At 46.0% G+C, this 20022-nt stretch overlaps 1 protein-coding gene across 2 annotated transcripts in view; it reads left to right on the plus strand.

The window, feature by feature from the left end:
• The first annotated feature begins 1228 nt into the window (after positions 1-1228).
• Positions 1229-20022, plus strand: part of ZNF845 (zinc finger protein 845) — a 20784-nt gene continuing 1990 nt past the window's right edge. Inside the window, exons 1-5 of one of the 2 annotated variants that reach the window (XM_032171046.2) lie at positions 1234-1267; positions 8197-8298; positions 8609-8696; positions 13523-13649; positions 18841-20022. The exon at positions 18841-20022 is cut by the window's right edge and continues 1990 nt beyond it. In XM_032171046.2, coding sequence (XP_032026937.1) covers positions 8682-8696; positions 13523-13649; positions 18841-20022 — 1324 coding nt within the window. In that variant the 5' untranslated portion in view covers positions 1234-1267; positions 8197-8298; positions 8609-8681. Of the gene's footprint in view, positions 1268-8196; positions 8299-8608; positions 8697-13522; positions 13650-18840 lie in introns of both variants that reach the window. The other variant, XM_058425957.1, reaches the window with a different exon arrangement.

Raw genomic sequence — 20022 nt, forward strand, 5'->3', positions numbered from 1 at the left:
AGGAAATTAAATATTTCAAACATGAAATAATTCCAATGTAAAGGTATGGACCTTTAAATAATTCTGAGCCTTGAAAGGAATGTGGTCATGCAACCTGAGTCCAGTGGTATGCAGGCGCAACTTCTAAGAGTTTTCCTGGCCAGACGCGGTGGCTAACGCCTGTAATCCCAACACTTTGGGAGGCCGAGGCGGGTAGATCACTTGACGTCAGGAGTTCGAATCCAGTCTGGCCAACGTGGTGAAACCCAGTCTCTACTAAAAATACAAAACAATTAGCCAGGCTTGGTGGCGCGCGTCTGTAATCCCAGCTAGTTGGGAGGCTGAGGCAAGAGAACTACTTTAACCAGGGAGGTGAAGGTTGCAGTGAGCCAAGATCTCGCCACTACACTCCAGCCTGGGTGACAGAGAAATACTCTGTCTCAAAAAAGAAAAGAAAAGAAAAATGTAAATATAAAAATGAAAGTAATAGATCTCTTCCACAAATGTGCTGGGACAACTAACTGGATATCCACACGAAAATGAATAATGTTGGATCCCTATCTCATAAAATCAAAAATTTTATTTAAAGACATTTTAAAAAAGGAGAGAGAGAGAGACGAGGAAGAGAGCGCTGCCGGAGGAGGTGTTACTTTGTCGCCCAGGCTAACTTGGACCCCGAGGCTCAGCGATCCTCCCGCCACTGCTTCCTGAGTAGCTGGGACCTCAGGCTTTCGCCCCGTGCCCGCATCTCTGCTGTGTTTAAGCAGCAGGTGGTGACCTCACTCATTCCTGGCCTGAGCATTCCGTCCCGCATCCCAGGCGGTGGCCCTAGGGAAGTCTCTGAAGCTGAGGACAGGGTGGACTCTCCTTTCCCAGTGAATGGAGAATAGAAAGAGAGAGGATTTCTATTCTATTCTTTGGGCCGTCAGCATGAAATCGTATGTTCCGCCCAGGCAGGGCTTTGCATTTCACATTCTAGTTTGCATCCCCGTTTCAGACAATTCCAGGGCTTTTGAATCACGCCTCAGCCTTCCTGGCCGGTCTCGCCTCCAAAGCTCGAAAACAAGAGGCGCTGGGTGCCAGGTTGAGAGACGCACAGGTCCCGCCCCGGCCCCGCCTTCTGCCAATTCTAAAGGGGAAGGTCTCTCCGCTTCGCGCCCCACCCCTACCTCGCTCAGGCCCCGCCTACCTCCTCGCGGATCCAGCCCGGGCCTGGCTTCTGTCCTGCGCGCGCAGATTCGCGCAAACCCGGAAGCGGATCGCATGGGGTGATGGTCCCACCACAGAGGTGAGTTTTGCTCTGTGTTGTGTTAAGTCTGCGCTTCCCAGGTCCCCGGCGCTTCTGTACCTGGGACGTGGGGTCCCCATAGACCTGGAAATTCTCACCCGTCTTCCTTCACCCAGAGCAAATTTAGAAGTCTCCGTGAGAGTCCAGGGGTCGCTTCCTTTTGGGTTTAAAGTCGCCCTGAGGATGGTCCCTTCCCGGGTCTTTCTGCTATAGGACAATGTATACACTGCCCATCGCGTAGTTTTCCTGCTCAAAACCTTTTTCTGACTCCTCCCGACCCGCACTTTTTAAAGTCCTTACTGCGAGGCGGATTCCCGCCCTTGGCGCCTCCCAGCCTTGTCTTAAGGCGCCGTCGCCCCCCACCTCCCTCCTCGTTCCAGGCCCTTATGCTCCCCAGGTCTCCCCACCGCAGTCACCGCTTACCCTGAGCCTGCGTTGGGGAGGTGCCCGGGGCTGTCCTATGACACCGGGTGTTCTTGCCTGCCCTGCACCAGCCCCTGGAAAATGCGCTCCTCCGGGATGCAGGCGTCTTACTCCAAAGCCCCCTGTGATTGTGTGGGCCAAAAGGATCAGGAGACTGAGAGAGCAGTAGATAACCTGAGACAGAGAAAAGAAGAATGAGAAAGGCCATAACAGATGGCAAAGTAGAGGATGAGTGAGGGATTTGCCAAGAGAGAGCAAAAATGAAGAAAAAAAAAAAAAGCAGGAGGAGCAGATCCCAGGGAAAAAGAAAAGAAAACAAGAGCTAGAGAGAGAAGGGGAGAATGAGAGCGATGTACAGAATTAGGGAGGGAAGCACAGTAATGAAGAAAGGGGGGCTGGGCGCAGTGGCTCACACCTGTAATCCCAGCACTTGAGGAGACTGGGGCAGAGGGATTGCTTGAGTCCAGGAGTTCAAGACCAGCCTGGGCAAAATAGTGAGACCCCCCCACCCATCTCTGTCCAAAAAAAAAAAAAATTTAACCGGGCGTGGTGGTGCACACCTGTAATCCCAGCTACTCTGGAGGCTGAGGTAGAAGGATCACTTGAGCCCAGGAGGTCCAGACTGCAGTGAGCCGAGATCATGCCACTGTACTCCAGTCTGGTCAACAGAGCAGACCCTGTCTCAAAAGATTAAGAGGGGTGGGGGACTTTGGGTTCAGATGAGTGGGTGAGTTCATTGGATATGATTAGTTGTGACATGTTGAATTCTGTGTATATAATCTAGTAACTTAAAACTTGTTTAAATTATACAGATGAGATTGAGAATTTTAAAATTCCTGTCTATAAGACACGTACATTGTGTAAATCTTGGCATAGAGGTCCGCTTCCACTTGGAATCCCTATTCAGCCACAGGGTAGTGACTTAATTCAATTGTGAGAGCCTCTCTTCCCTCTTCCCATGGTGAGGTAGGAAATGGGGCAGTGAAGTGGGAGAAAATAATCACTTTCTGTTATTATGTAATAGTTTTAATTTAATTAATTAATTTATATTTTGAGACAGGGTCTGGCTCTGTCGCCCAGGCTGGGGTGCAGTGGCGTGATCTCCTCTAACTGCAGCCTCGACCTCCTAGGCTCAAGCGATCCTCCTACCTCAGCCTCCTGAGTAGCTGGGACCACAGGCGTGAGCCACCAAGTCCAGCTGGGTTTTGTATTTTTTTTTTTGTAGAAATGGGGTTTCACTATGTTTCCCAGGCTGGTCTCAATTCTGGCCTCAAAGGATCGTCCTGCCTTGGCCTCCCAAATTACTGGGATTACAGGTGGGATTACAGAGAGGAGCCATCATGCCTGGCCCATAGTACTTTTTAAAAGGGACATCAGGGCGTGGTGGCTCATGCCTGTAATCCCAGCACTTTGGGAGGTGGAGGCGGGCAGATCACAAGGATCACAAGGTCAGGAGTTCGAGACCAGCCTGACCAACATGGTGAAATCCCATTGCTCCTAAAAATTCAAAAATTAGTTGGGCATGGTGGCACGCGCCTGTAATTCCAGCTACTTAGGAGGCTGAGGCAGGAGAATCACTTGAACTCGGGAAGCGGAGGTTGCAGTGAGCCAAGATTGCACCACTGCATTCCATCCTGGGGGAGAGCGAGACTCCATCTCAAAAAAAAAAAAAAAAAAAGAAACGGGACATCAAAGCCGGGCGTGGTGGCTCATGCCTGTAATCCCAGCACTTTGGGAGCCAATCACCTAAGGTCAGTAGTTTGAGACCATTCTGGCCAACAAGGTGAAACCTCGTGTCTAGTAAAAATACTAAAAAAGTAAACTGGGCGTGGTGGCGTGCATCTGTAGTTCCAGCTGCTTGGGAGGCTGAGGCATGAGAATCACATGAACTTGGGAGGTAGAGGTTGCAGTGAACCGAAATGGTACCACTGCACTGCAGCCCGGGGGGGCAGAACGAGGCTTCATCTCAAAAAAACAAAGAAACAACAACAAAAAATGAAAGCAAAAGGGACATCAAAAGTGCTTTTGTTCTCGTTGTGTAACATATTTTCTTTTTTTTCTTTCTGGTTCCTCTTTCTTTCTTTCTTTTTTTTTTTTTTTTTGCAGTTTTACTTTGAGATAAATCTTAGTTTTAAATATTTCTTTTTTAATACATAATCACTTCTGAAAGATGCGTTTGTGGCATCTTATAACCAGCTCACATCATTCAGTTATTTTCCCGTTGACATCTGAATTTGTTCGATTTTTTAAAAAACAATTTCAAAATAGTTTCTGTTTGAAATTAGTTGCGTCCGGTTCAGATCGAGGTCTGCATGCTTTCTAGTCTTTATTAATTATTGGAAACCTTTAACATCAAAATGTAATTTAACTAGTTAGCCTGTTTTTCAGTTTTCTTTCCTTATGTTATTTGTTAAAATCTTGAGCTGTGAGCTATTAAGTGCATATTTCCCTCAAAGCCCTCTGGTCCATTTGGACAAATGTTGAAAGCCCAACTCCTCACTGTGCCTCCACAGCCCTGTGTCCAGGGCCCCTGCCAGTGTGCCACCTCCTCCTGGGAGCTTGCCCTCATCTCATGACTCCCTCTGCCCCAGTCATATTCGCTTTTCTCTTTTCCCAAACACTGAAACGCTTCCTGTCTCAGGTTGCTGTCCCTGTTCTTACTCTATGTCCCTAAATGATCACGGCCCTGTGCCTTTCTCCTCCTTCGGGTCTGGGCTCAGAGCTGTCTCCCATGCCCGCCCACCCCCATCTGAAGTTCCCTCTGCCCGACAGTCTCTATCACGTTACTCAGATTTTATCATCTCTGCATCAGTCACATCAGAAACACTTTTTATTTGATTTGATTTGATTTTGAGACAGAGTCTCACTCTATCATCCAGGCTGTGAGTGTAGTCTTGTGACCTCTCCCTGCAACCTCTGTCTTATAGGTTCAAGCAATTCTTCTGCCTCACCCTTGCAAGCAGCTGAAATTAAATGTGTGTGCCACCACAGCCGGCTAATTTTTGTATTTTAATTTTAATTTAATTTTACTTTTGAGTCTCAATCTGTCTCCCAGGCTGGAGTGCAGTGGCGTAATCATGGTTCACTGCAACCTCCACCTCCCAGGTTAAAGCAATTCTCCTGCCTCAGCCTCCTGAGTAGCTGGGATTACAGACTCCCACCAAGCCCAGCTACTTTTTGTATTTTTAGTAGAGATGGAGTTTCACCATGTTGGTCAGGCTGGTCTCGAACTCCAGACCTCAAGTAATCCACCTGCCTTGGCCTCCCAGAGTGCTAGGGTTACAGGCATGAGCCACCACGCCCGCCCCAATTTTTGTATTTTTAGTAGAGACAGGGTTTCACCTTGTTGGCCAGGCTGGTCTCGAACTCATGACCTCAGGTGATCCATCTGTCTAGGCCTACGCGTGTGCTGGGATTACAGGCAAGAGCCATGGTGCCCGCCCAGAGATGCCTTTCTGCATGGATTATTTTGAGTGTTTTGTGTCTCTCTTCGCTGGAGGACGCACAGTTCCCATCTTGGCCACAGAACAACTGCAGCACCTACTCTGGGGTTGTGGTTCAGATGCTGAGGCGTCCTCAGGGAAGACTCAGGGCCTGGGGCAAGTGCGAGGATGGTCTCACATTTCTTCTGGAAATTTCAACTCTAATTGATCTGAACTTCCTGTGGCTATTTATTTCAGTCAAAATAAGAGGAGAAGGCCTCACTAAGGTCAGAAAAACCCTACAGATCAGACCCTGTGTCCTCAGGCAGTGCCGAGGCATCCCCATTTTTGTCATGTGTGTCACTGCCTCACTCCAGCTCCTGGGTCTCCATGCTCTGCACATCACCAGAGCCCAGTTTGGCCATCATGGGCAGGGGCTTTGCCACAAGCAGGTGATGCACTCAGAGTCAGGGGTCCTGGATTCCCTTCAGGAAGGGTGGGGAGAAGGTCAGGGACCTGAGGGACTTGAAGGACACACTCCTACGCAACTAGTTCTGTTCCGGAGGAGCTGGAGGCTCCATGACTTCAGGAAAGATTCTTCCAAGGATCAGAGTGCAAACAGCACAGTGAACTGCAGCCCGAGGGCCACCTCCTCCTGCCAGGCCAGTGGCGATGACTCTTACTGGCTTTTCCTTGCCTGTCATGGCACGTGAGCACACACACACACACACACACACACACACACAGGCTAGCGGCGATGATGCTCTACTGGCTTTTCCTCGTCTGTCATGGCACGTGAGCATGCACGCGCGTGCACACATACACACACACACACTCACACACTCTCACTCCCACACACAGTCACAAGGCCGCTGGGGAGTCAAGGGTCAAGATGCTATAATGTAAATGTGTGGCCATGTGTGGTGACTCACGCCTGTAGTCCTACCGCTTTGGGAGGCTAAGGCAGGCAGATGATGAAGTCAGGAGTTCGAGACCAGCCTGGCCAACATAGTAAAATCCCATCTCTACTAAAAAAAATAAATAAATAAAAAGAAAGAAAAAAGAAAAAGAAGAAATGAGCCAGGCATGGTGGTGTGCATCTGTAATCCCAGATACTCGGGAGACAGAGGCAGCAGAATGGCTTGAACCCGGGAGGCAGAGGTTGCAGTGAGCTGAGATCGCGCCATTGCACTACAGCATGGTGACAGAGCAAGACTCCATCTCTAAATAAATAAATAAATAAATATGCTATAATGTAAATGTGGAGCACAAATATTTTTTCCACAAAGAGGGGCCACTGGTTCCTGGGAAGGGAGCTTGAGGGTTACAGCCCTGGTCATGGCCAGAAGACTTAGGAACTGGAGGAAGGAAAAGCTGTATTTATCCTCACAGGATGTCCCTGTGCTCAGCAGCTGGTAGAACAGATGGGCTGATCTAATGGAGTGACATTTAGAAAAAGGGGTTTTTCTCTCCACCCAGCACACACCGTCACCCACCCTATGCACACTCCTCCCTTTCCCGTTGTCTCCTCTATAATGGCAAAGTTGGTGCTTCCCCAGGTGGGCGTCTGAGGGAGGGGAGTGGTTTCTCTGCCTGTCCTGGATCCCCTCCCTCAAGTCTTCCGCCTTCCTGTCCGGTGTTCTGTTCTGATGCTCATTGCCTACAATTCTATCAGTTTGCACCATCCCAAGACCCAACTAAGACCCAAGGATTTGAGGCTGGAAATATTTAAGCCAATGTCATTGCCAAGTGAGAAGTCTTAGACCCCAGGAATTTTTCTTCATTGAGAGTCTGGGCAGCCAGGAAGCCTCTCCTCTTTCTGCAGAGTTTAGGTCAACCAGGACCCTGACACACATGAAACTCCAGAGAGGACATACTAGTATCACTCAGTCATTCTCACTCATTGACTCACTCAGTAGCTATGGAGCTATAGTATATGCCAGGGGACACAAATAGAGGTGCTGTCTGTGCCAGGGATCAAAATGTTAAACCAACAGAGTATACTTCTCTGCTTTATCCAGGTTATTTTTCATTTTTATTTATTTGAGGTGGAGTCTCATTCTGTCACCCAGGCTGAAGTACAGTGGTGCAATCTCAGCTCACTGCAACCTCCCCCCTCTGGGTTCAAGCGATTCTCATGCCTCAGCCTCCCAAGTAGCTGGGACTACAGGCACGCGCCACCATGCCTGGCTAATTATTTATTTATTTATTTTGAGACAGTTTTGCTCTTGTGTCCCAGGCTGGAGTGCAGTGCTGTGATCTCAGCTTACTGCAACCTCCACCTCCCAAGTTTAAGCAATTCTCTTGCCTCAGCCTCCTGAGCAGTGGGGATTACAGGCATGTGCTACCATGCCCAGCTAATTTTTGTATTTTTGGTAGAGACAGCCTTTCACCATGTTGGTCAGGCTGGTGTTGAACTCCTGACCTCATGATACGCCTGCCTCAGCCTCCCAAAGTGTTGGGATTACAGGCATGAGTCACTGCACCTGGCCTAATTTTTGTATTTTTAGTAGAGACGGGGTTTCGCCATGTTGGCCAGGCTGGTTTCTAACTTCTGACATCAAGTGATCTGTCCACTTTGGCCTCCCAACGTGCTGGGATTGCAGGTGTGAGCCACTGTGCCCAGCCTCATCTCGTGGCTTTAAACTTTACCCCCATGGCCCCATGGCCCCTGCAGAACTCTCCCCTGAACGCTACAGTCCTGTGTCCAGTTGACTCCTTAACTCTGCTGGGAGGATGAACAGGCATCTCCACCTTCATGTGTCCAAAGGTGACGTCCCGAACTTCCATAAATGCATTCCCTCATGCTCCTGCCCTTCTCAGATGAGGGTGACCTTGTGCTTCCTAGGATATCACTAAAATCTCAGCATGCTTTTAAAATGTAAAGGATAATTACATTATTTGTAAGGGTTTTAATTTGTAATATAAAGAAAAAATTACATGTTTACTCACAATGGGTGAAGAAATTCATCATTTTGAAAATTATTTGGAGTTTTGGGAGAAAAATGTTGGAAGACCTCGTCCCTGCCTGATGTGCTCTGACCTCGTCTGTTTCCTGTGTCCTCCTCCCTCCCTCTGCTCCAGCCATGCGGGCCTCTTTCCCGTTCCTGGGTCGAGGTTGCTCCTGCCTCAAGGCGTTCACGTGGGCTGTCCCTCTGCTGGAACTCGCTGGCCCCTCAGCTGCAGGTGCAAACACCCCTCCTTCCCCAGGTCTCTGTTCTGATATCACCACCTCAGTGGGGACTTCTGTGAGCCACCTCCCATTTAACACTCCAGCCACACCCTCACCCCCACCTCTGGTCCATATTGGCTGCTCTGCATGCTTCTTTTTGTTTTTTCACCTTCCACTGCCTGCGGGAGTTTATCGTCCCTGGTGCGGTGGGCAGCAGAGGGGACCGTATTTCCTCAGGGTGAGGTCTCCTTTGTATGTGTCGTTGTGTTACAGGGAGGGTGTGTGTTGATTCTCAGCAATAAACAACATATTTCTAACATTCAGGATTGACTTCTAAAGACTGTTGGTACGTGAGGAAGAAACCTGGAAGAGGAAGAGGAAAGCAAAGGAGTCAGGGATGGCTCTTCCTCAGGTGAGATGATATTCTCGGTGGATTGTTCTGTCTCCTTCCTTTCCGATACCCTGGGCCTTGGAGTTGGGAATCTTCTCTGAGTCTGAAGCGTCCTGCCTGACACATTTGCTCACACTCACCCATGCCTTCCTTCAGTCCCTCTCATCTCACTTAGATTCCATCTCTTGTGACCGAGTGACATGAAGTTGGGAAGAGGCTGCACTGGGCAGTGGTCCTGGGAAGGGCTCATACCCAGACATGGATGGAGACGGGGTGAGGGTCCCGTGGTGTCAGTGCTGTTGGGCAGCAGGGATTGTTCAGGGGCCACATCTGGCTGAACTGTCAGCTCTCTGTGGACCAGGATTAGAGCAGCTGCCACTGGAAGTCACGCATTAATGTGCACAAAGTACGTGGTAAATTCTAGAAAAGGCAACCAATAAGGGGAAATGTTTTCTGCCTGATTTTATACTACATTTTTAGGTAATTGAGTGAGTTACTATGTTTCTGACTCCAAAAATCTTAGTAATTAGAATGGAAAGTTCATACACAGACATGAATGATAGCAGGTGTTTTATTCCATCATTACTTTAAGAATATGAAATCAACCTAAATAATAGCAGGAGATTCATTAAACCATTCTTAGCACATTAAGCTCATGGAGACTGTGGTGTTACTGTGGAGAGGCTTGTGAAACAGGTGTTTTCAGGAAAAATGGTTATAATTTTTCTCAAATATGGGAGCAGTACTTCCTTTTTATCCTAGAGGATGGTGCCATATTCTCATTCCACCTATTATTATTTTTTTTTTTTCTTTTTTCTTTTTTGAGACGGAGTCTCGCTCTGTCCCCCAGGCTGGAGTGCAGTGGCTAGATCTCGGCTCACTGCAAGCTCTGCCTCCCGGGTTCACGCCATTCTCCTGCCTCAGCCTCCCGAGTAGCTGGGACTATAGGCGCCCGCCACCACGCCCGGCTAGTTTTTTTAATTTTTAGTAGAGGCGGGGTTTCACCATGGTCTCAGTCTCCTGACCTCGTGATCCACCCGCCTCGGCCTCCCAAAGTGCTGGGATTACAGGCGTGAGCCACCACGCCTGGCTATTATTTTTATATGATTACAATATTATATTTTAAATATATGAAGTCTTGCTCTGTTGCCCAGGCTGAAGTGCAGTGGCATGATCTTGGCTCACGGCAACCTCCACCTCCCGGGTTCAAGAGATTCTCCTGCCTCAGCCTCCCAAGTATCTGGGATTATAGGCATGCACCACCACACCCGGCTAATTTTGTTGCATTTTTATTAGTGACGGGCTATCACCATGTTGGTCAGGCTGGTCTCAAACTTCTCACCTCAGGTGATCTGCCTGCCTTAGCCTCCCAGAGTGCTGGGATTACAGGCACGAGCCGTGCCCAGCACCACCAATTATTATTAAATATATATTTTTATATTTAAACATCACATGATGTATATATTTGTTTTCTGGTAAAACTCCAAGCAAAGCTGCAGCTTAGACCCATTGCCATAAAGCATCTCTTTTCCCTGTCACGTCCTCCACCCTTCTTCCAGCCTCATTGTAGAGCCGCTACTGTCAGTTCTGTGCCGTGGATCAGAGCAAATCTCGCGCATATGTATTTCTGCATCGTTATGAGACTAGAAAAAATTCTGCGGTAAATTAAAAAAATATATATTTATGGTTTTACTTTAGGTTTGGGGCTCCATGTTCAGGTTTGTTACATAGGTAAACTAGGGTCATCGGGGTTTGTTGTACAGATTATTTCATCACTCTGGTATTAATCCCCATATCCAATAGTTATTTATTTATTTATTTGAGACTGAGTTTTGCTCTTGTTGCCCACACTGGAGTATAATGGCATGATCTCGGCTCACTGCAACCACTGCCTCCCAGGTTCAGGCGATTCTCCTGCCTCATCCTCCCGAGTAGGTGACATTACAGGTGCCTGCCACCACTCCTGGCTAGTTTTTGTATTTTTACTAGAGACAGAGTTTCACCATGTTGGCCAGGCTGGTCTTGAACTCCTGACCTCAGGTTTTCCACCCACCTCGGCCTCCCAAAGTGCTGGGATTACAAGCGTGATCCACCGCACCTAGCCCCCAATAGTTATTTTTTTCTGCTCCTCTCCTTCTTCCCACCCTCCACCCTCAAGTAGACCCCAGTGTCTGCTGTTTTCTTCTTTGTGTTCCAGTAAATATTTTACTTTGATATTGGATCCTACTGGTTGTGAAAATTTACATGTTGTCGTGTTAGTAACCATGGCTAGCTTGCCCTTTGACATCTGCATTGGAAGTTGACTGGATGACATGTGGGTTCTTTGCGATTTTTCTCTGTATAAAGAGTGCCATAGTGGCTGCCTCTGCATATGCCTGCATTCCTACAGATATCTGAAGCTTCCTCCAGGTCAGGCAGTTGAAAGGGTGATTGCTTCCTCTAGGATGGAGCATTTCCTGTTTTCTTAGATCTGACAAGATTCCCCCCTGCCCCCAACTGCCAAAGTATCCTCTTCTATCAAGATGTGATTCTTCTTAAGTTAAACAAAACTTGTTGCCAGGCGTGGTGGCTCACGCTTGTAATCCCAGCACTTTGGGAGGCCGAGGCAGGTGGATCACGAGGTCAGGAGATTGAGACCACGGTGAAACCCCGTCTCTACTAAAAATACAAAAAAAATTAGCTGGGCGTGGTGGCGGGCGCCTGTAGTCCCAGCTACTCGGAGAGGCTGAGGCAGGAGAATGGCGTGAACCCGGGAGGCGGAGCTTGCAGTGAGCCGAGATCGCGCCACTGCACTCTAGCCTGGGCGACAGAGCGAGACTCCGTCTCAAAAAAACAAAACAAACAAACAAAAAGAACTAACAAAAAAAAACACAAAACTTGCTACTTTTTATATTTTTAAAAGCTTTCTATATATGCACACCCACATACACAAGTATACACACACATATACATATACATACATATATACACACACAAATGTATATATTTTGAACAACTTTTATTTTTTGAAAATCTGGGGGAAATGACAATCCTTTGTATTAACATCTAGTTTTTTGTGAGTCTCTGTAGGTTTTATTCTTTTATGGACATATATATGTATAAAATGGATTTTCATACTTTGAGTAATCTAGTTTTCATGTATTTTCTTTTATTTTGAGACTGGGTCTCACTGTGTTGCCTTAGCTGGAGCACAGTGGCGCGATCTTAGCTCACCACAACCTCCACCCTCAGGCTCAAGCCATCCTCCTATCTCCGGCTCCCAAGTAGGTGGAACCACAGGTGCGTGCCACCATGCCTGGCTAGTTTTTTTTTTTTTTTTTTTGAGATGGAGTCTCTGTTACCCAGGCTGGAGTGCAATGATGAGATTTAGGATCACTGCAACCTCTGCCTCCTGGGATCAAGCAATTCTCTTGCATCAGCCTCCTGGGTAACTGGGATAACAGGCATGTGCCACTGTGCCAGGCCAGATTTTAGTTTCTGATCCTGATCTTTCACTGTGGACGTTGTCATCTCTGAAGATATCACTCATACCCTGTCTCATCTAGATACTGAATGTCACTTGCATTGTCAGTAAAAGTTTCTGGGCCAGGCACGGTGGATCACGCCTGTAATCCTAGCATTTTGAGAGGCTGAGGCAGGCAGATCATGAAGTCAGGAGTTTGAGACCAACCTGGCCAATACGGTGAAACCCCGTTTCTACTAAAACTACAAAAATTGGCTATGAGTAGTGGTGCGCACCAGGAATCCCAGCTACTCAGGAGACTGAGGCAGGAGAATCACTTGATCCTGGGAGGTGGAGGTTGCAGTGAACTGAGATGGCACCTTTGCATTCCAGCCTGGGTGACAGAGCGAGACTCTGTCTCAAAAAGAAAAAAAAAGTTTCTAACATTTCTATAAGGAGAACCCTACATTGATTTTTATTTTATTTTATTTTATTTTTATTTTATATTTTTATTTATTTTATTTTATTTATTTTATTTTATTATTTTATTTTGAGATGGAGTTTCACTCTTATTGCCCAGGCTGGAGTGTAATGGTGCAATCTCGGCTCACCACAACCTCCGCCTCCCTGCTTCAAGCAACTCTTCCTCAGCCTCCCAAGTAGCTCGGATTACAGGCATGCGCCACAACGCCTGGATAATTTTTGTATTTTTTCTTTTTTAGAAGAAATGGGATTTCACCATGTTGGGTAGGCAGGTCTTGAACTCCCGACCTCAGGTGATCTGCCCACCTCAGCCTCCCAAAATGCTGAAATTACAAGCATGAGCCACTGTGCCTGGCTCCTTCATTGATTTCTTTTGTGTGTATTTTTTGTATTATCCACAAACATTAGAAATTCATACTGCGAGGGTGTTGTGACCTCTTCAAAAGGTATAATAAGGCCGGGTGTGGTGGCTCATGCCTGTAATCTCAGCACTTCATGAGGCCGAGGCAGGTGGATCACAAGGTCAGGAGCTTGAGATCAGCCTGACCAACGTGGTGAAACTCCATCTCTACTAAAAATACAAAAATTAGCCAGGCGCAGTGGTGCCAGCCTGTAATTCCAGCTACTCATGAGGCTGAGGCAAGAGAATTGCTTGAACCTGGGAGGCAGAGGTTGCTGTGAGCCGAGATCATGCCACTGCACTCTGGCCTGGGTGACAGAGCGAGACTCCGTCTCAAAAGAAAAAAAAAAAAAAAGTATAATAAAACACAACTCAGAAGACCTCATGTGGTGAAAAATCCCTTAGTCAGATGTCAGAACATTCACTACAAAATCCATGCTTTCCCCTCTCTCTTTTTCTCATTTCCTGTAAAGATAAGAACTCCTCCCACAACCATTTCCTTAAAATGTGTTTTCCTTTCAGGGTCTGTTGACATTCAGGGATGTGGCCATAGAATTCTCTCAGGAGGAGTGGAAATGCCTGGACCCTGCTCAGAGGACTCTATACAGGGACGTGATGCTGGAGAATTACAGGAACCTGGTCTCCCTGGGTGAGGATAACTTCCCTCCAGAAGTGGGGATGTGCCCTTGTGTATCTTTCTATTTTCTCTTTTTTTAGATACAGTGTCTTGCTCTGTCACCCAGGGTGGAGTGCAATGGTGTGATCATGGCTCACTGCAATCTTGAATTCCTGGGCTCATGTGATTGTCCCACCTCAGCCTCCCCCAGTAGCTGGTACAGGTGCATGCCACTATGCCGGGCTACTTTTTAAGTTTTTTTTTTGTTTGTTTTGTTTTGTAGTTGTTTTTGTTTTTGTTTACAGACAAGGTTTTCCTGTGTTGTTGAAGTTGGTCTTGGTCTCCTGGGCTCAAGAGATCCTCCTCGGCCTCCTGAGTAGCTGGGATTACAGGCGCCAACCCCCATACCTAATTATTGGTTTTTATTTTTTAAATTGTAGTGTATGTGTGTCCTTAGGGCTAATATGAGTTTTCTGTGGACAACATGTAGTTGGTTCCCGTTGACTTAGCCAGTCTTTGCCTTCTGAGTGCAGAGTTAAATATTTACCTTTGAAGTATTACTGATGGAGAAGACCTTACCGTTGTGTTTCTGTTACATATTATCTGTATTTCTTGTAGGTTTCTTTTGTTACTCGTTTCTCATTTCCTACTTTTTGTGTTTAATTGCTTTTTTGTGTAGACATGCTTTGACTCCCTTCTTATTGACTTTTGTTTATGATGGAGTCTCACTGTGTTGCCAAGGCTACAGTGCCGTGTGCGATCTTGGCTCACCGCGGCCGGCTTCGCCTCTCCGGCTCAAAAAATTCTTGTGCCCCGGTGGCTCACGCCTGTAATCCCAGCACTTTGGCAGGCTGAGGCAGGCAAATCACCTGAGGTCAGGAGTTCAAAACCAGCCTGGGTAGCATGGCGAAATTCTATCTCTACTAAAAATACAAAAATTAGCCAGACACGATGGTGGGTGCCTGTAATCTCAGTTACTCAGGAGGCTGACGCAGGAGAGGGGCTTGAACCCGGGAGGTGGAGGTTGCAGTGAACCAAGATCATGCCACTGCACTAGAGTCTGAGCGACAGAGCGACACTCCGTCTCAAAAAAATTTTCATCACCTGCGAAAACTATTCTTTCTCCACGAGAACTCTTGTTATTTATGTTAGAATTATTTCTGTGTGTGTTGCATTTTCAATATGACATATGTATGTGTTTTCTCATGCTATTTTCCTCTAATAGGAAAGAAAGTTGAATTATGAAGAAAAGGTACACTTATACAAGTTTCTGTGTCTGTCCTTTTATTTGCTTATTTATTTATTTATTTATTTATAAGGCAAAGTTTTGTTCTGTCACCCAGGCTGGAGTGCAGTGGCACAATCTCAGGTCACTGCAACCTCTGACTTCCGGGTTTAAGCGATTCTCCTGCCTCAGTTTTCCGAGTAGCTGGGATTACAGGCATGTGCCACCATGCCTGGCTAATTTTGTATTTTTAGGAAAGACAGGGTTTCTCCTTGTTGGTCAGACTGGTCTCGAACTTCTGCCCTCAGGTGGTGATCCGCCTGCCTTGGCCTCTTAAAGTGCTGGGATTACAGGTGTGAACCACCGCATACAGCCTATCTGTCTTTTTATTTACCTTTACTGGAGAACTTTTTGTATATTTGTGGGTTAGAGTTACTCTTTAGACTTCTTTCATTTCTTTCTTTCTTTTTTTTTTTTTGAGAAGGAGTCTCTGTCTGTTGCCCAGGCTGGAGTGCAGTGGCGCGATCTTGGCTAACTCCCACCTCTGCCTCCCAGGTTCAAGTGATTCTCCTGCCTCAGTCTCCCAAGCAGCTGGGACTACAGGCACGTGCCACCACACCCGGCTAATTTTTTTTTTTTTCTATAGAGATGGGGTTTCACCATGTTAGCCAGAATGGTGCTGAAAGGATGGTGCTGATCTCCTGATCTTGTGATCCTCCTGCCTCAGCCTCCCAAAGTGCTGAGATTACAGGCATGAACCACCGTGCCCAGCCAGCCTCAAAGTTTTTAAAACATGTTATTGTTATTAGATTGGCTTCAAGTATTGCAGTAGTACGGTCTCTAAACTTCCTTTGCTTAATAAGATTTGTCAGCCTTCGGTGATGTTGATGATGAGATGCTTCTGTTCCTGTCTCAGTCCTTTCACTGTCCTCTCAGAAATAGCTTAGACTGGCCAGCCGAGGTGGCTCACGCCTCTAATCCCAGCAGTTCGGGAGGCCGAGGTGAGTGGATCGCTTGAAGTCAGGAGTTTGCAACCGATCTGGCCAACATGGTGAAACATCAAATCTACTAAATACAAAATATTGGCCAAGTGGGGTGACTCACGCCTGTAATCCCAGTTCTTTGGAATGCTGAGACGGGGGGATCACCTGAGTTCAGGAGTTTGAGGCCACCCTGGCCAACATGGTGAAACCCCGTCTCTGCTAAAAATACAAAAATTAGCTGGGCATGGTGGCGGGCACCTGTTATCCCAAGTACTCGGGAGGCTGAGGCAGGAGAATCACTTGAACCTGGGAGATGGAGGTTGCAGTGAGCCGACATTGTGCCACTGCACTCCAGCCCGGGTGACAGAGTGAGACTCTGGGCTGAGGTGGGAGAATCTCATCAGGCAGGAGAATCATGGCATTACACTCCAGCCTGGGTGACAGAGCGTGACTCAATCTCAAAAACAAACAAAAAAGGAAGTAGCTTAAACTGGGAGGCTTACAGCACAGACATTTATTTCTCATGAATTTGGAAAGTGGGAAATCTAAGAGCAAGGTGCCAGCCAAAGTGGTTCCTGCTGAGAGCCTTCTTCGTGGTTTAGCCCAGCCACCTTCCTGCTGTGTCCCGACGTGGTGGAAAGAGGAACAGGCAACGAGCTCTTTAATGTCTCTTTTTATGAAAGCACAAGCCCTATTCACGAGTAGTCAACACCCGTGACCAAATTCTCTCAAAGGCCCCATCTGCAGAACATCCTATTGGAGAATAAGAACTTTGAACCTGGCTTTTGGCCAATAAGAACATTCAGACCAGGGAGCCTGCATCATCTCCTTTATGTTTTTATTGTGCAATTTATTTTATGCAGTGTTTTCTCTGATCTCAGTTTATAAATTTTCCCAGTACACATTCTATGTTTTATATTTTGTGCATAGTGAACTAGATAACTAAGGCCAATGCATATATATGGAATTGCTGTATTGCCTGGCTGTTTCATAAATGTAGTTGTGACATCATAGTTGCACCTTCTGACATTGTTAGTCAATTCTTTTTGTTTTTTGTTTTTTTTTTTTGAGACGGAGTCTCGCCCTGTCACCCAGGCTGGAGTGCAGTGATGCAATCTCGTCTCACTGCAACCTCTGCCTCCTAGGTTCAAACGATTCTCCTGCCTCAGCCTCCCGAGTAGCTGGGATTACAGGCTCCCGCCACCATGCCCAACTAATTTTTTTGTATTTTTAGTAGAGTTACGGTTTCACCATGTTGGCCAGGCTGCTCTTGAACTCCTGACCTCGTGATCCACCTGCCTTGGACTCCCAAAGTGCTGCGATTACAGGCATGAGCCACAGTGCCCAGCTGTTAGTCACTTCTTATTCCTTATGCTGTGTATTATTTTGACATCATACATCAGAAGGTAATGATCTTAACATGTATTTCAGTTCTTATATTGTATGCTGCTGGTAAGTAGAAATTGTGGCTTTTTTTCTGTTTTTTCTTTTGGTTTTGGTTGTGGTTTTTTTTTGAGACAGAGTGGCGCGATCTCGGCTCACTGCAAGCTCCCCTTCCTGGGTTGATGCCATTCTCCTGCCTCAGCCTCCTGAGTAGCTGGGACTACTGGCACCCGCCATCACACCCGGCTAATTTTTCTTATTTTTAGTACAGATGGGGTTTCACCTTGTCAGCTAGGATGGTCTCGATCTCCTGACCTCATGATCTGCCCGCCTCAGCCCCCCAAAGTGTTGTGATTACAGGCGTGAACCACCGTGCCCGGCCGTGGCTTTTTTCTTAATAGGAAATTGTTTAGAATTCTGCAGGCTGTATAAATGTACTTATTATTTGCTTGCTGATTTTATGGGTTACCTTATTTTACTAATTAATTTTTATGATTTTACATAAGGCTTTTCGGTATGTGGTATGCAATATAACTGACACAGTCCACTCGTTAATGTCACAAAATGCTGCCCGGCTCTATGGCTGACACCTATAATCCCAGGAGTTTGGGAGGCTCAGGCAGGTTAATTGCTTGAGTCAAAAGTTCGAGGCCAGACTGTCCAACATGGTGAAACCCCATCTCTACTAAAAATACAAAAATTGGCCAAGCATGGTGATGCATGCCTTTAATCCCAGCTACTCAGGAGGCTGAGGCAGGAGAATGGCTTGAACCCAGCAGGTGGAGGTTACAGTGAGACGAGATTGGGCCATTGCACTCCAGCCTGTTGTAACAGAGCGGGACTTCATCTCAAAAATATAAAAATACAAACAATTTTTTAAAATGTCACAACTTGCCTTTTCTGCATGAATATAAGTAATTTTATAACAGTTATTAAGAAAAATATTGTATTAACTTTTAAATTTTTTTTTGAGATGGACTCTCACTTTGTCACCCAGGCTGAAGTACAGTGGTGCAATCTCAGCTCACTGCAACCTCTGCCTCTTGGGCTCAAGCAATTCTTGTGCCTCAGCCTCCTGAGTAGCTGGGACTACAGGCATGGGCCACCACGCCTGGCTTAATTTTGTAATGTTTTCTTATCTTCTCAGTGCTATGATTATTTGACAATAGAGAATTTCCATTGATTTTGGTTATCCTTACATGAGCTTGCTGTGCATTATTTACCAATATAGTATATCGTGTGGTCCTTTAGCATTTATTTGTATACAGTAAATATGCTGTAAATATGAAGAATATATGCTTTTCTCATTGATATGACAGTGATATGTTTTTTGCAAAGTCTTATACACTTTATGGTCACAGTGGAAAAATCCTCCTTACTTTAGGCTTATATACATTTGTGCGCTGTCAGTGTTTTGACATGATATTGGAAATAGGCTTCCGTAGAAATGATTTGAAGTACATGTAATCGCCCTTTATTTATTGAAGAATCTTACCCTTTTGTGTTCCTAAACTTTCAAGATAATGTTTGGGAAGTTTAAAATAAGTATTGTTTTTAGTGTCACATTTACACATTTCAGTATGATTTACCATCTGTACTTAAGTGGAAACCTATTGGTGTTTATATTTTGTAGATATCTCTTCCAAATGCACAATGAAGGAGGTCTCATCAACAGCACAAGGCAATACAGAGGTGATCCACACAGGGACATTGCAAAGACATGAACGTCATCACATTGGAGATTTTTGCTTCCAGGAAATGGAGAAAGATATTCATGATTTTGAGTTTCAGTGGAAAGAAGATGAAAGAAATAGCCATGAAGCACCCATGACAGAAATCAAAGAGTTGACGGGTAGTACAAACCGACGTGATCAAAGGCATGCTGAAAACAAGCCTATTAAAGATCAGCTTGGATTAAGCTTTCATTCGCATCTGCCTGAACTGCACAAATTTCAGACCGAAGGGAAGATTGGTAATCAAGTTGAGAAGTCTATCAACAATGCTTCCTCGGTTGCAACATCCCAAAGAATTTCTTGTAGGCCTAAAACTCACATTTCTAATAACTATGGGAATAATTTCCTGAATTCTTCAGTACTCACACCAAAGCAGGAAGTACACATGAGAGAAAAATCTTTCCAATGTAATGAGAGTGGCAAAGCCTTTAATTATAGCTCAGTCTTAAGGAAACATCAGATAATCCATTTAGGAGCGAAACAATATAAATGTGATGTGTGTGGCAAGGTCTTTAATCAAAAGCGATACCTTGCATGTCATCGTAGATGTCACACTGGCAAGAAACCTTACAAGTGTAATGATTGTGGCAAGACCTTCAGTCAGGAGTTAACCCTTATATGCCATCATAGACTTCATACTGGAGAGAAACATTACAAGTGCAGTGAGTGTGGCAAGACCTTCAGTCGAAATTCAGCCCTTGTAATTCATAAGGCAATTCATACTGGAGAGAAATCTTACAAGTGTAATGAATGTGGCAAGACCTTCAGTCAAACGTCATACCTTGTATACCATCGTAGACTTCATACTGGAGAGAAACCTTACAAATGTGAAGAATGTGACAAAGCTTTCAGTTTCAAATCAAACCTTGAAAGACATAGGAAAATTCATACTGGAGAGAAACCTTACAAGTGTAATGAATGCAGCAGGACCTTTAGTCGGAAGTCATCCCTTACACGCCATCGTAGGCTTCATACTGGAGAGAAACCTTACAAGTGTAATGACTGTGGCAAGACCTTCAGTCAGATGTCATCTCTTGTATACCATCATAGACTTCATACTGGAGAGAAACCTTACAAATGTG

Source organism: Hylobates moloch, unplaced genomic scaffold, assembly GCF_009828535.3.
Source record: "Hylobates moloch isolate HMO894 unplaced genomic scaffold, HMol_V3 SCAFFOLD_12, whole genome shotgun sequence".
NCBI lineage: Eukaryota > Metazoa > Chordata > Mammalia > Primates > Hylobatidae > Hylobates > Hylobates moloch.